The following is a 16,952-nucleotide window of genomic DNA, read 5'->3' on the forward strand; positions in this document are numbered from 1 at the left end:
TTTAATATTATAAGAAAACAGCTTTTAATTAAATAAATTTATCTTTTTATAATACAAGGTAACAATGGAAAAAGTGTATACAAAATTAAATTTCAAATTATATCTGAAACGTCAATTTTGAGGTATAAACTGTTATAAATACTTGAAATAATATTATATTGCTATCAAATAAAACAAAAACAGAAGAAAAAAAACTAATAACGTAGCAAACTATTAATTTCATGTAAAACAAATCGAAACACGAAGAAATAGGAAATAGTTCAATTCGGCAAATATCTGGGGAAAGGTTAGGCAATTTTTTGATGGATTTGGCTGGTTTTAGATGAATATTCCTCTCTGTAATACGCGGGCAAAGTCAATAGAAGAGTATCTCTGCTATTTTAAAGCTAGTGGCACACTTTCATGGCTAAAATTAACAAACTTAACAAAAATAAGACTACAAGTAAAATACTTCGTATAATTTTTTTTAACAAAACATTAATTTTTTCTATAAAAATACTTACATATCTTTTACATTGATTAACAATAATATTATTTTTTTATTCCATTTCATATCTTACATTTATTATTAACTCCTTATTAATATCAAAAAAGGGTTATTTTGATTATTTTTTTACTTTAAATATCATAAATTTATTTTTAACATTTTCAACTTTATACATTTATTCTACATTTTTTTTCGAATCGAACAAAAAAAATCCACATTTATTTGACTTCATTATTTCATTATGTTAAAAAATATGAAACTATTTTTGGTAATTCATCTTATTTTTAATTTTTTTAATTTACATATGTATAAATTATTGGTAACAATTAACATTAGATACATATCTTGAAAAGAATTAGACATAGTTGAATTGAACCAACACCAAAAATTAGAAATTATCTGATGTTAATATGATATTGTTCAATGGGATCAGGGGCCGTAATTCAGCAAGTAACCAATTATAATTGCTGAAAATTAGGATATTTTTGTGGCGTAAAACTTGCTTTGTGCTGTAAGAAAAGAGATGTGGATAAGAGGGGGGGGGGGGGGAAATTTTATATTGATTTTTTGTACATCGTAAACTTAGGTATCTTTTACAAAATATTTTAAATAAAAAAAGGCTATAAAATCCAGATTAATCCAGAAAATTTGGAGGAAATTGTAAAGGGTGTGTTAATTAAATTTAAAAAACTATAAACTAAGAAAAAAGTTCCAAGAAAAAAGCAATCGTTTGAAAATTAGATTACTAGTATATCAGACTGACATAACCATTCTGTAATTAATTACTAGAAAAATCTCCTTGGAACTCTCCAGATGACAGGGCAAAAGAAAAGAGATGTGGGGGCAAGGGATATGAACAGGGAAAAAAGGGACAGGCCTGTTTATTTCCATTGCCCCCACCTCCCTTCTCCCTTTCCCTATCGTCTGCTTTAAAAAGGGAGGTGGGGGAGAGGGGAGTGAAATAGAGTATGGGAGGGGGGCCGTGTATTCTTAACTTTTATATTTAAACTACTCTCTGTCTGCTATATTCAAAACTAACACAGCGAGCAGCGGCAGTTCATGCGCTAGTGCCCAAACTCAGTCAGAAACTGCTAAATTCTTGCACATTCCCTTTAAGCCAGTACCCAAAGTCTGAGAGTCCTAAAAATTGAATATTCGATCCATTGTCCCCTCCTTACTCCCTGGGATTTATTCTATTCGAAACCAGTTTTCAAAAATCAAAATTAATAATTTTGACAAGCAAACATGTAAGTAAATTTTTTGTTCTAAAAATGTAATAAAAAATTCAAACCACAGTTTAATCAAATACACATTAAAACATTTTCAAATTAGTATTAGGATTTTGTTTAATTTCTTTTCAAGATACCTTTAATTACACTTATATGGTATCACAATCTAAACGACATTAATATTTTCCTTTTTTATTACAATGATTATTTGATTTCTGATTAAGTAGCAAATAAAGAAAGAGACATTTTGGTCAAGAAAGCTATGAAATAAGTTTTGTTTTGAGCAAATTAATTGAAATTGCACTTAAAATGATACTAGAGAAAGTTATTATTAATAATTTTGCATTGAAAAGTATTTTTTATAAAATAAAGGATTATTTTTACCATGATTTTCTCAATAAGACTATTTAAAATCCATTTCTAATATCATTTCTTATAAATCATTTAGTATATTTCAAACATTAATTCATAAGATTAAGCAGTTGTTTAATATGGCATTTTTTAAGCATGTCTAGGTTGGTTAGGAAGATCATAGATAAAACAGTAAAACTAAATATATGGCATAATTTACAATAATGGCAAATAATATTTCAATTCTAATTTTTTGAAAGGGATACCTAGTTCCATGCTTCTATTTTATGTAATATTTGGTAACTTTTGGGCATATTTTATTTCATTATGAAACAATATACCCTTGATGGAACTACCCCTTTAAAGGAATTCGAAATTCAGACTACAAATTAATAATGTTTGACAAGTCGGACTTCTGAAAAACTACTTTCTCACAGAGGTAAAGGGCGACCAGACCGGCAACAGAGGAGCCAATTATATAGAAGTGTGGCATCCCAGTAAACTCAACTATCTGACCCAAAGCCAGGGAAAGAATTATCTACAACAAAATACTTTATAACATTACAGTTGAAACAAGTATAATCTATAAAATCGAAGCTCTAAAATCAGAGGGTAGGACAAATAAACATTGACACTTACATCCTCGCATTTTCAATGTAGCCAAATGCCCCCCGACAGCGAACTATGAACTCTGGCCGCAAAGCTCGGCCCCCTTGCCTACCTACCCGCAGCGTTCGGCTCAATAGCCAATATCCTAACCTCACCTAAAATAGTTGTTCGCTGTGGGGTGGGGGGGGGGGGGAGGGTGTGGGGTGTGGTACTAAAATTCAAAATTAAAAAAAATTCTATGAGGATAACACCCTAGGGCTCAGTGCGGTGCCAACGTTAGGCGTGGTATTTTTCTAACACCAAGCCGCACAATTCGTGTTTTTATACAGGTGTGTATTTTTGATACACTGTTTATAATTAAAATGCATATGAATTACCTGAGCTAAATAATACCCACTGTCCAAGATGGCTATTGATTCTCCTACTCCTTTATCACTAAAATAACAAGGATGACAACATCCATAAAACCGAAGCACTGAAACGGTAGGACAAAGGGACATTAACACTTGTATAGTGTCTGAATTAAATAATCAGAACATAAAAGTATAAGAATCGAAGCAAAATTGTAAGTATATTTGTTGAAAATCTGCTTGATACAGGATAATGTTTATGGACATACTTACATTTTTAGGACTTGATTATAGAGTTGCCTTTCTTATAATATTGTTCTTTGTTGTCCCAGGAATAAATATACAAAAAATCAGATCAAACGGATAATTAAAACACTTAAAAACTTGTTGTTAAAAAGTAGAAAAATCAACATGTTTAAAATGGACGTACGGACATTCTGGTAATGATTATAGAGTTGCTACGCTTTCTAAATCGTACCCAAATACTACAGGAACCATCATGCAAAATTTGATATCGATAGGACAAGTCTAACATGTCTAAATTAACGAAAAAAGCTATCTATCTCGGACGGACGGACCGACCCTAATTATAGAAAAGCTTCGCTTTTAAAAATTAAATCTGAACCTTTTTGAACGATACAATAATATTACAGAATAAATTAGATTATAGCAGTGTCCTTAATAACTACATAAAATTACATAAAGTTGTTGCCCCTCAATTGCTCTAGAAGCGTACACGCTAGTTCTTAACAACTTTAAATATTCTTATAAGAAAATAAATTGAATACAGTGATCAACTAAACTTTTTAAATAACTAAATGAACCCTGCAAGAAATATACCGCTATAACTAAAAAAAATATTTTATGTCGTTTATAATTTAGGGGGTTATTTGACAATCCAGACGATTTTCACCCTTACATTTATTAACTTTTAAATGTAGTGGCAGTAACCATGCTAATGCTAATGTCAAATGGGGGAGTTGCACCTGGACTAAACAGTCAACTTGTCAAGTTTCAACTCAAGACTCTTGGTCCTTCACCTCATACCCGTAGTACAGTACATTATAGACAACCAACTCTTTGATTGCATGATCTTTGTTTGGAGATCCTAACTGTGCAGTAACCATAATATTTAAGTAATTTATCTGATAGTATTATATACAGATTTCCGCGGATAGTGAGATAAAAAAAAACAAATAAATAAAAAGTTTTGTTTGCCTCATATTTTTCTAAATCTTACTATTCGCGGAAAGCTGTCTATAATACGATGCGTTAAATATCTACTCACAATACACTAAAATGATAGATTCTGCAATAAATATGAATTATTTACCCCGAATTAGGCCCATAATACAGTTTGACATCTTCATGATATAGAGTGACAAGTGTATTGGGTATAGTTGTAACCACGGCATACCCAACTCCGCTCAAGGCAGCCGCCAAATTCACAAACCACAGGCTGGAAATAAATATCAATATTTACAGGTTTAATGAGGTTAATTCAGCTCTACATTTCCGCATTCGAACATCTATTCTTCATGTAAATTATTCAGTCCATCCGTATCAAACACCTTAGCGGTAGAAGAATTTACTCGGCTGCTATTAGGTATTGTTTTTGTGAATAGTTACTGGCAAACTGGCAAATAAGCATTTTATCATTAACTGATTTTGTCCGACAATAAGGATAGGAATATTTAACTTCTATAGGGCATAGATGGTACATTTAACTTTTTTATAGGAAAATACAAAAATACACCAACAAAAATAAAACAAAAAGACTTACTTTGAAGAGAGAAGGACAGTTGCTGCCATAGCAAAAGAATGAATAAAAATTCCGATTCTGTATGCATCCTTGAGGCCAACATAATTAGCTACATGTTCTTGTACAAACACAGCATATAGTCCAGCTGAAATAATATTATAATTCTATAGGCATCCTTGAGGCCAACATAATTAGCTACATGTTCTTGTACAAACACAGCATATAGTCCAGCTGAAATAATATATTATAATTCTATAGGCATCCTTGAGGCCAACATAATTAGCTACATGTTCTTGTACAAACACAGCATATAGTCCAGCTGAAATAATATATTATAATTCTATAGGCATCCTTGAGGCCAACATAATTAGCTACATGTTCTTGTACAAACACAGCATATAGTCCAGCTGAAATAATATATTATAATTCTATAGGCATCCTTGAGGCCAACATAATTAGCTACATGTTCTTGTACAAACACAGCATATAGTCCAGCTGAAATAATATATTATAATTCTATAGGCATCCTTGAGGCCAACATAATTAGCTACATGTTCTTGTACAAAAACAGCATATAGTCCAGCTGAAATAATATTATAATTCTATAAGCATCCTTGAAACCAACATAATTAAAAATCTGCCGCCTCAAAAACCAGCAATGATGGAGGTTTTTTTCTTAATTTTGAAGATAATTGTGATCATGTTACCACTAAAGTAGCTATTGAAAAACTAGATTTCATTTAGAAAGAAACTTTTTTTAGAGCATGGCAAATTCCAAATAAAATTACCAAATGTTGCAACAACAAAGACTTGAAGAGTGGCTTTGTAATTTGTCACAAATAATTTTTAACAAAAATTACTGAACCTGTTATACTGTGCAGGAGAAGACCCCAAGATCCCATCCTAACCCCCTCATCAAAAAGACTGTCAGACAGAGAACCTGTAGGGGCGTCAGGACGCCCCCCATACACTACTACTGCTGCAAATTCTAAAACAAGAACATATTTTAAGATATTCGAGCAACAAAATTGCAACACTATCATATATTATTTATTTTTGTCTGTATATCGCTCAATCTAAATTTTATGTGTATGGTTATATGTTGCTCTTCTGTCAGACATTCTGTCTATCAGTCTGACGGTCAATCAATCTATCCATCTGTATGTCTACATTTTTTCAATTATGTACCTGTATAAAACATGGCATGTGCCAGAATACTGATCCAGCTAAGTAGGTCAGCATAGTACAAATGCCTTAGGATAACAGGGGCTGTCTTGATTGTGTAGTAATAATCTATTGGCAAGGTGACAATCTAAAAAACAACCAATGAAACTATTAATTTAAGAGTTTTAATAAGTTAACTGCAATTCTTGGACATACCCTTTTAATTAGTTTTGTTATTATATATTGCACCCCAATTAATAATGTAAATTTGCTTACATGTTTAATTTGTTGAAAAGTGCATTTGATGATAGCTGCTGGACTAATCCTGGATACATATCTAAGTATCTGACCCTGCAGGACCAATTTGCGCCACAACATTCCAAGTCCCTACAAATTAATTTATTACTAGATTAATTTTGATTATGAAAACTTTAACTTTTGAGAAAAAAAAAGGTGACCAGTTCTCCATGTAATAAAGCAGAATAAACTAAGCTATCGTTAACCCGCGACCATGGCTCAACACGTAGCTCACGCGCTCGTCGTCGGGGTGGTGATAGGTTCGAATCTCGGCTTAACACTGCGTCAAAACTAAAGACGTTAAAAATGGTTCCTACTGCTACTATGTCAGGTGCGCGACATTAATAGTCAGAGTAGGGAGAATGCTTTGGCCAAAAACAGGCTCAACTAATTACCATGCACAGTTACGACTTCTCTGACAAAGGTCGTGCAATCCAAGGGTTGGTTGTCTGATGGGTGTTACTTGACCTAATACCCCGGGTGTTTGGACAGAAACGGAGATATTTGGCTCTCCTTGGTTATCCTGGGTTGTTGGACCATGTCGTTTCATGTCATTTACAGCATCTCCACCCATATGAGGTATTTGACGAGGTAAGCTATCGTTACAATGATCTTACATTATGCTTTCGTTTATGAAGTGGTGAAAGAGTGACGTCATCGCTTTCATCCGACACATAGCCAGGATCTATTACACACGGGTCTGTACAAGGTTGATGCAGGGGTAGAGACCTGAAAAGCACATGAAATCATAGCTGGATCTTTAAAAGCGTAGCCGTGGCCTTAGTCGTGGTCAGAGTTACAGCCACCAACCTAATAGCGATCTTTAAATCATATTAACCACGCGTAATCGTGGCCACAAAAAAAAATGCGATCTTTAAATCATATTGACAACGCGTAGTTGTAATCGTAGCGTGGTTAACCACGCTAAAAGTGACCACATTCCGTTGGTGTGGCTAAAGCGTTGCTAAAGCCACGAAGACAGCTGCTTTTGATAATTTTAACGTAAAACTATTGAAAACGTAAATTATAATTGTTAAATGAATGTATGAATAATTGTACGGGCATGGAATATTTTATTTAAAAACTATCATAAAAATATTTTAATTGTGGTTTTTATAAATAATAAAATAAAAGTAAATTATAAAAGTTAGGATGTAGTTTATTTATATGATGTATAAAATAACGTACGGGCATGGAATGATTAGTTAATATTGAACCGTCACGTATGGGTATTGGGTAATACTAATAAAGTATGTTGCCTGTGTTACATAAAGAGACAGTTTTTAGGAAATTAATATGATAAAACTATAAATATACTTAAATTAAATTAAATTCTTTTGGGGATTTATTACTGCAATATTATTGATAAGGTTGGAATATGATTACATTTTTTAAATTTTAGTAATTGAATGTATTTTTTTTATTTATATTGAATTTATTGGACTCTCCCTTTGTCTTGTGTGTAGTGGCTGTCTGTCCAGCCGTGCTGGGCAATTGGCCGGGCGTGCAATGTCGTGCTGTGCCGTGCCCCGGCACGATATAGGCCATACCAGCCGTAGTACCAACTACATTGGCTCATGCCCTTAATAATATGTAAATATTACAAACATTTAAATTTGTTATTAAAATAGTAATTTTGTATAAAATATAATTTCATTTCTTTGATGAAAATAATTTATTTTTAGGTGGGCCATAAAAGATTTTAGATATCCATAATTCTAGGATAGCCGGCATTGCACTTCTGTAAAATCATTTAAAAATCCATGTTTTATTAGCAGCACTGTGGCGACGACTACGGCTACAGCTACAACCACAGCTACGCCTACGACAACGACTACAACTACAACTACAGCCATGACTACGGCCACGGCTACAGCCACGCCAACGGCTACACATTTAAAGATCCAGCTCATGTAAATATACTATAATATAAAGCAGTAAAGTTTGTCTGAAGCTAAAGAGTTGTTGGTCTGAATAAATTATACTTTTTAGGGAAGATATATAACAGTCTTGGGGTGGTTTTAGGCTATTTTCCTGACATCCCCCGCCCTCCCCTAGATGCTAGAGGCGAGGCAACTAGTTAGGAATAAAGGGAAAGGGTAATAGTCCATAAAAAAATCTTCTTCTAAATAATATTTCAACAGAGAATAAGAAGTGAGAATGTTCCTTTATGTCTTATTTCCTTTTTTAAAATGTTTACATAAACAATGTAAAGCTAACCATAGCAGAAAGAGTCTGTTAGGTTTGATGGGGGATTCATTTTATTGAGTTGCTACGCTTTCTAAATCGTATCTAACTACTTAAGAAATCACCAAGCAAAGTTTGAAATCGATAGGACAATTCTAACATGCCTAAATTAACGGGAAAAAGCTATCCGTGTGTGACGGACGGACGTACGGACCGACCCTAATTATAGAAAAGATTCGCTTTTAAAAATATTTTGCCTCATTTTTTTAGTAAAAATGACAAAACTCTAAAAGGTTGTTTTAATTAATGTTAAAGTAAAATATTTCACTATGATTGTAATCAAGAAAGTAAAAATCTTATATTTGATAGTTATTAGGGGAAAAAATAGGTATATTTCTAACAGTAACATTATATTTTTGACTGGCGGAAGTTTGTTAAAATAAGTATTTTTTTCATTTGCTTTCTATTTAGATAGAAGAAGAGTGAATATTTCTAATTTTACTTACAGAAACGGAATCCGTTGTTGACAACAAGGAGTATGATGAAAGGGCAAACTTTGTCTGCAGGTTCTAAAAAACCACGCAGAATTTTAAGTTAATTTTTATTTTATTTTGTACCTACTGCGCTTGTGTAGGGGGAAAAAAGTTATAGGAACCGAAAATATTAGGAAAAAGGCGTGAGGAGAGAATTAAGCAATGTAATTTTAGAGGTCGTGAAGAAGGGCATATTAAAATAAATTTTCTTTGCATTACAAAACAACCATTCGACCGACACGAATAACATGTAATTTTTTAAAGTAAAAACAAAGAAATACTTACAAATCCGAGTCTGATTTGGAAGCTTTGATGGTAAGAGGCTTCTCTTTGGCAGTAACAAGAGTGATTGACAGACAACCGGCATATAAAACTATACATAAAGCAAAAGCTGTCTGTTCCCGATTTCCTAAAAAATATTAACATTGGGTCTAGTGATAAGTATTTAGTAAAAAAAACTGTAATGGGACCAACCAATAACCAGCTCTTTGATTTTAAGCCCTTACTTTCAATGTTTTAAATTAACGTTTAAAAAAAACATTTATTTCATCCCCTTATAGAAGAACTCCTAGATAATCTTGAAAATTTATTCCAACCCTACATTAGCGGAAGGAAAATTTTAATGTATCCTTACTTTTGAAGATTAATATTCTTAAAATTCTATCTCATAAACCATAATGATCCGGGAGGAAAAATAAACTCCATCCCTTAAACATTATCTGCATCTAACTTATTGGGAAATTATATCCCTATCTTTAACTTCAGTCGTGGAATCTTTTGTTTTCAATAAAGATTTTTTCAGAAAGATTTTTTCAGGGAATATTTCAATTAGTCGATGGCCTAACTTTTCGGACAGACTTGAACCAATTACCTTCCCGGCAAATAGTCTTACCTAGGACAATACCCCACTGTTCCAGATCCAAGGCAATGATAAGGTACCCAAAGCATGCTCCCAAAGATATCATGCCACTGTACACTGTGAATCCAAACTCACATCCGCTACTTTCCTCTGTGTCCTAAGTGCAAAAAAATGGTGATACATATGAATAATTATATAGAAATCAGTATCAGGTTAAAATCAGTATCAGGTTAAAAATAGAAATTAAAATATTACCGAGAAAGAAATCATCTTTTAACTTTTATTAATTTAAAAAATCTTTTCCTACAAATTGATCATTTTCAAGTTACCGATATATTTTATCAATTTATATTTCCTTTTTCCTCTGTTTAGAAGAGACGCACGAATCCTAGTAATGATTAAAGAGTTGCAAGACTTATATGACAATTCCTTATTTTTACAGGAATACCCAGGCAGGACTATGCTTAAATTTAAGATCAGAGTTATCTGGTACGAGCGGACGGACTAAACCCGGATGTGGAAATATAAATGTAATTATTATTTCAAACAAATGGGTAAAAGAAACAGTGATATGACTACTGAAAAAAAAATTTCTTCAAAGGGAGGGGGCGGAAGTGACACTTTTTGAAACCAAAACTAAAAGTCAAAGGAACTCAACTAAATAAAGAGTTACAGCTCTGAGATTTGGCATGCAGTTGCTTTAAGGAGGTACAATATGGAACTGTAAAGAAACGGCGGTGGAACCGTCGCTCCCGCCGAAAACCACCGTTTTCCGCTATAATTTTTTTTTGCCTTTTCTCGCCATATTAGACAATTCTCAGTCATCTGAAATAAACTTTTTTTTTCATAAATATTTCTTATATTTCCTTATATTTTCACTTGAAACTCTTACACATGCAATTTGTTTTAATACTGACATGTTTGAAATATTTCAAGTGTAAGGGAAATTTTTATGAGCAAAAAAAGTTTATCTCAGATGATTGAAGATTGTCCAATATGACGAAAAGAGGTAAAAAAAATTCGGCGGGAAACGGCAGTTCCACCGCCGTTTCTTCACAGTTCCATATTGTACCTCTTTAAAGCAACTGCCATGCCAAATCTCTTGTAACTCTTTATTTAGTTGAGTTCCTTTGACTTTTAGTTTTGGTTTCAAAAAGTGTCACTTCCGCCCCCTCCCTTTTTCTGCCAGTAGAGAAATAAATTTGCACCTTATTTTATACCCATGTTGATTGTGTTAAAAAAATTGATTTTTTTTGCTTTTTTTCGAGGGGTGTGTGTATGTGTAAAGTATACCAACACCCAAGAAAATACCTCAAAACCACCTCAGGAACAGCAGCTAAATTCCCTGAAGAGTGGAGCCCAATCAATTTAGTTTATGGTTGTTACCAAGATCTTTAATTTCAGACGGATAGACAGACATCTTTGTACCATACCATGTATTATAGACATATTATTAAACACATTTTCTTTGATAAAAACACTTGATCAAGTTAACATTTACAATAAATTTTTAGTCTACGTCCCCTCATACATTTATTTAAAGTAACGCTTTGCTATATTCAGGTTACTTCCATTGATCAAGAGTTTTATTACGCCCTATTGACCATGGCATATTAATTAAAAATTTTATAACATATCACTATGCGTGAGTGACATAATAAAATTAATCACGGTAACAAAACACCTGTCATTACTAGTTTTAATCAGTTTATAATAATTAAGCAGTTTTTATAATCAAACAGTAGAAGACATAGGGGACATTTATAAAAAAAATATGTGGACAGACAAAATATCATACTAAATGCAAAAAATATTCTACATGCATAAACAATACTATATTGGATAAGTAAATATTATTGCTGAGCTACTTTTCGACACCCTTTCCAAGTTTACAATCAACAGCGTATTATTGCTGCGCTACTTATGGACATGATAATTGTCCTTGTTAAACTATACCTGTGAAATGACATCAGAAACTAGAGCTTCACATGGGTTGATGGCAACTTGAGATGAATAATCCAACAGGATGACACCTAACAGCCACAGACTTGCATTAAATTTTAACCCTACACCATTTACTGTTCTTACAATACAGCTCATATAATCATCAAGAGAAATGGGGTCATGTAAAGGAAACGAAGTTGCTGGTTTCTTCGTATTTTCACAGTAGCCTTTAAAAGGTTATTTTAGGTTTGGCTAAGTTAGGTGATTGCCCCGCAGGGTTGGGCAATTGGCCCCGCAGGGTTAGAGCCCCCAGGAGGGTCTATCTAGAAATAGGAGAAAAGCTACTGTGAAAATATGACAAAACCCGCAACTTCGTTTCCTTCACTTGACCCGAGAAATGTCACTTTGAAAATCTATTTAGTCTCTATACTTGAAAAGCTATCTGATATTTCTGTTTTGAATGTTGTAATACTTCATCATAGACTGCAAAAATGGAAATAAATACAAAATGTGGTTTATTAAAATATTGACAAAGCCTTGACAAATATCATAACTTAAAAATGAAATAAACTTGCTGTCTTGTAGGAGCATCCTTTATAGCTATAAAACGGCAGAAATGAAGGGAGGGAAGCGCATGGTACAAAGGCCACTTGACATGCATATTCAAAAATTATAACTCCTGAACAATAACCAATAGGTACACATGCATTACACTTAAATTTATTTGTAGATAATTTCACCAAGAGAATTTGTTAATTCATTCTGGGAGGTACGGGAATTTGTTACTGTAAATAATACTGGTACCCTATGTTGATAAGTTCTTATTCTACTTTTAAAGGACTATGAAGTAAAGGTAATTTTTTAATTATTCATATCTAAATAAATCATAAAGATTCCTAAAAAAATGACGGAATGCAAGTTTTCCTGCGGCCAAAATCACAGCTTTTTCCAATCCAGCACCGAAATTCTAAACAAGACAAGGATTTAACAATAGTTTTTCATTAATATTTTATTTTCTGTACAATATAGGTAGATAATTATGTTTTAAGCTTAAAAAAATAACACATAAAACAGCCCACCCCTCCCCCTCTAGGGTAGGGACACTATTGCTGCAAAGTAGAACCTTCACCCTAACTCAACATAGGCTTTGATAAGCATCAAAACTTTGACTATTTACAAAATGTTAAGCGTATCCTCCCCCCCACTATTTTTAAAATATATTGAAAAAAAGGGGTGGGGTAGTTTTTCGTTGTTGTTTTTATTACCTTTGGCCAGATTGTTATATTGGATACTAGAAGTTAGCCCGACAGGGATTAGGCATAGGAAAAAACTTCCCTCCAAAAATTGTCAATTTTTAAATGGGGCTAGGTTTCGATAATGCAATAAAATTGTTTGTGTCCAATTTCAGCAAAATTGCCAAAAACTGTAAAAAATATGTATGTTTACCTGTCCAAAGTATAGAAGAGCTAGTGAGAAGATAACAAGAACAGACATTATCACAAGGAAGGGTCGTCTCCGTCCATAAGGACTTGTACAGTTGTCAGACCATCTTCCCAGCACTGGCGCAGTAAAGATGGCTAAATAGATACAATATGCAATTAGTACATAACTTTTATAATTCAAAGTAGAATGATGTCTTTCTGTCCATCTGAAGCTTAAGATCTCGGTAACCGCTGAACCGACAAGGTTGGCCTCAAACTTAAAAAATAAAAAATGACAAAAACAAATAATGGGTAACATGTGCGTGGTTTATTCTAATTTCTCAATCCCTCTAGGGTGAAGCCTCCTAGAGGCTAGGTCAACTAGTTTATATCAAAGGCAGGAGGAACAATTCATATGTTCTTAATGTTCCGACTTCGAGACCTAATAAGTACTCTAAAAATTCTTATAACAAAAAAATCATTATTGTAGCCAAGGTAACGAACAACATTGCTTTTATTTTTTTGGTCAATTGATAGGAACATTTTAAAAAATGTCATTTATGAAGGTGGGTCTAAAAAACCGACACCGCTCCACCCCGACAACACCCCGCCTTACTCTATACAATATAAATCATTATTGTAGTTTAAAATTAGAATAATATATGTATATGATTTTTAATTAGCAGAGCGTAAATTATCTAATTTTTCAAAAAGACATAATTAAATGAAGCTTACCTATAAACGGTGCCACGCCAAGAATAATTGTCATCTGCGTATCAGAGTAACCAGACTAAATAGGTAGACAGGTAAAATCATGTAAAAGTATGAGATACTTTGGGATTTTCAAGCACTAGACAATGGACGACAAATTGATGTAAATCAATAAGTTATTAAACAAATTAACCCTTGTTTAAAATAAAATTATTAGTTAAAAAGTTCGGACTCTATTAGTTTGAAACCGACTAATCACAATTCAGTATAGGCATCCAACTAGTGCAATTTACAGTCCTATGTCCCCTCCCTACCTGTAAGATTATACAATTTGCTTTCCACTGGAAACAAGGTTTTTTTTTCACAAAGAAAATCCATGTCTGCCAAGAAAAGTTTACTACCATGTTATCCAAAGACTTTCAACTTATTTTCGTTTCTGCAGACAAAGTATAAGTATTTGTTTACATGCCTTTAAAAGAAGAGGTGGTATAAAGGTGAAAGCAATGCACACAGCTATTTCCAATCCTGAAAAACATAATGCAAATTTATTTTCATATAAAGATTAAAAAATACATTTCACTTTACTATTCAAATCCTTTTATAAGAGGATCTAAATTTCTTTTGATAGCCTTCGACTTTGGGTAATAGAACCAACGCAACCTTTCTTATTTAGGCTAATTTTAAGACTTTGGTTACTAGCGCAGGAATCAAAGAAGATAAAGTATAGAATAGAATCCAGGTAAAAGATTCTGCCTGGCTAGCCTGAAGTAAAATTGGAACTTTTGAAAGATCAAAACGGCTATAAGGCTGTTAGTAAATAACATGATTTCGGTAATTATTCAGAAAAAATATTCAAATTAAATTCCTTTTGCAATAATTTACTAACAGCCATGTAGCCAAGAATCCATCTTTCTCTTCCCTAGTCACAATGGATTAAAATGGAATTTTATGTGCAAAGACTTTAAAAAATTTAATTAAGTAAGAAAATTATTTTTAAAAAATGTACCAAAAATATTGGTCTTAGTATTTTTATTATAGGTTGCGCTCCTATGTTTGATTTCAAACATCTGATTATACATACTAGCAACTACATCCATACATGAACTTGAGGTAGGGGGGGGGGGTTGACCCATTAAGCTGACCCTTAAAAATTATAAATGTGGTCAATCATATTTATCAAAATCAAAACAATAGTATGTACATTTACATGTAACATTTCATCTATGTCTAAAACGACCAAGCATTATCTGCCGCTTTCACCCTCAAATGGTGTGTATTAGACGTGGAACTCTCTTAGTTAGACACTATTTTTTAAGGGTCATTGATTACCTTCAACTCATTGAAACTCGATTCAATATTTTCTAAATATAAACACATCACGAAATTTAAAAGCATGAAAATAAAACAAACATTTAACAGTACATATTAGAATTTAAAACAAAATAAATAATTTTAGTTTTGTCCAACTAGTCATTGTGATTTTTACTTTAGCCTTATTGTCTTTACTGCGCAAGTCACAGATTCCTTCAAATTTCCCAAAAATATATAGGGTTTTCATTTCTATTCCTCCTTATTCTATGGCAGGAATACCGCTGAATTGTTATTCTTTTAGCTGTGGAAATAATAAACATAAATACAAACAAACAAAAAAGTTTAAAATTAGGAAAATTCTTAACAGGATTAATTTTGGTTCTTACTAAAAATTTTGTAGTTTTAAAGACATGCCTTTTATGATCAATTACAGACTATTCCAGCATTATGAACTCTAAAATTGAGTCAATTGCCCATTAATACCTGAGCAAAACAAAAATGTAACCTGCAACAGCTGCATTGATGGCAACAAGGTACCAGGCCGAGGGAGCGGAAATATTCATTCTTGATATCAGGAGGAAAAACTACACAAGCTTAATAATATCACAAGGTTTGATTTTAATACCTAATAATTATTATCATAATATTCAAATACAATTTGTTAATCCTAAACAGGTGCTTTCTTTATTCTTTGATTAAGTATATCACGGGTAACAGTTCTTATGGTTTATATTCCACTAGGTCAAAAATATACAAGTTCTCTTTAAAAATTAGTTAGGTCATTAATGAATATATTTTTATTATTTTTAGTTGCACGTTTTCCACTTCACAGCTGCATTATTCACTTTGGTTCATTTTCTAGGATTGTGGATGATAATGGTAAATGTTTTTTTTTTATATAGGTATATTTTATAATGATTGGCGATTTTGATTTCTTTAAGATTCGTTAGTTTCTGTTTAAGCTGTCGGTTTGATGATTATGATTTTTACAACAATGAATCTATGAAAAGTATGGCTTCATTTATAATTTTGACTTCATGAAGGCTGATGTTTGATCTTTGGCAATGAGCTCTAAAAACTCTATTATGAAAACCTATAAAAAATTATGTTCTTATTATGCATTTTTGAGAATTTTTTTGGTAAAAATAATGGATGGAAGGATTTGCAACGTTTTACAATCCAAATGAAACTGAAAGAAACTTGGCTCAAATAATTGGAGAATTCATTTATGCTACATTTTCTTAACTTATGTTGTTTATACAGTAAAATTTGATATTCTATATGTGCCTTTTCATTTAGCCTTACTTCAACTGAATGAACATAATTTTTCCTATGATAATGAGAAGAAAAAAATTGACTAGAATAATAATATCACAGCTTCAAATTAGGTTTATCATTAGATTCTACAAAAATAACAAGCATTTTATTGACTTTCTTTTCCAGTATGATTTTGGTTTGAAACTAAGTTTGATGTAAAAGGGGGGCTTATACAGTACAGTGTACTACAGGTACAGATTATTAATTATATTACGGGAGGGGATGGGGAGAGGGGGGCGCTTGGCGGTCGTGGTGAAGACAAAAAAAAAACAAGCTAACCACTAATTTTGGGGGTGAAAGTAATTTTAAACAAAACCTTTTATTCAATGTTTTTGTATAAATTATAATACCACCAAATTTTTTTTTTTTTTTAAATGCTCATTCCTATTCATCCCTGTACATTTAAACAATACAACAAAA

At 32.5% G+C, this 16,952-nt stretch overlaps 1 protein-coding gene across 5 annotated transcripts; it reads right to left on the reverse strand.

Moving 5' to 3' along the window:
• Positions 1 to 22: 22 nt before the first annotated feature.
• Positions 23 to 16,333, reverse strand: LOC145334988 (solute carrier family 45 member 3-like). 5 transcript variants are annotated; one of them, XR_013885094.1, is made up of 18 exons: positions 15,721 to 16,332; positions 14,374 to 14,429; positions 13,929 to 13,983; positions 13,219 to 13,349; positions 12,696 to 12,739; positions 11,785 to 11,860; positions 9,862 to 9,985; positions 9,255 to 9,378; positions 6,867 to 6,978; positions 6,229 to 6,339; positions 5,977 to 6,100; positions 5,654 to 5,776; positions 4,810 to 4,933; positions 4,360 to 4,485; positions 3,054 to 3,111; positions 2,424 to 2,605; positions 1,854 to 2,312; positions 23 to 831 (listed from the first exon to the last, which is right to left on the reverse strand). XR_013885094.1 is itself a non-coding variant. In XM_080180641.1 (18 exons), the coding sequence occupies exons 1-17, from the start codon at positions 15,776 to 15,778 to the stop codon at positions 2,450 to 2,452; spliced, it is 1,665 nt and encodes a 554-aa protein (XP_080036767.1). In that variant the 5' UTR covers positions 15,779 to 16,333; the 3' UTR covers positions 23 to 2,312; positions 2,424 to 2,449. The 5 variants fall into 5 exon arrangements, 3 of the variants coding, with proteins under 3 accessions (XP_080036767.1, XP_080036766.1, XP_080036768.1); XR_013885093.1 differs by adding an exon at positions 8,943 to 9,005 and having other exon boundaries at positions 1,854 to 2,605; XM_080180641.1 differs by adding an exon at positions 8,943 to 9,005 and having other exon boundaries at positions 23 to 2,312; positions 15,721 to 16,333.
• Positions 16,334 to 16,952: the final 619 nt, after the last annotated feature.

The sequence above is a fragment of the Acartia tonsa genome, chromosome 13 (assembly GCF_053477335.1).
Source record: "Acartia tonsa isolate MP-2025a chromosome 13, ASM5347733v1, whole genome shotgun sequence".
In the NCBI taxonomy this organism is placed as follows: Eukaryota; Metazoa; Arthropoda; class Copepoda; order Calanoida; family Acartiidae; genus Acartia; species Acartia tonsa.

Bases quoted from the DNA above. Each gene is read 5' to 3' on its own strand.
- LOC145334988 (XM_080180641.1), bottom strand. From the start codon at position 15,778: ATGAATATTTCCGCTCCCTCGGCCTGGTACCTTGTTGCCATCAATGCA. The intron at 9,006-9,254 runs GTAAGTATTTCT...GTGGTTTTTTAG, and splicing joins TCCAAATCAGACTCGGATTT to AACCTGCAGACAAAGTTTGC. The intron at 4,934-5,653 runs GTTCAGTAATTT...ATATTATTTCAG, and splicing joins TCTCCTGCACAGTATAACAG to CTGGACTATATGCTGTGTTT.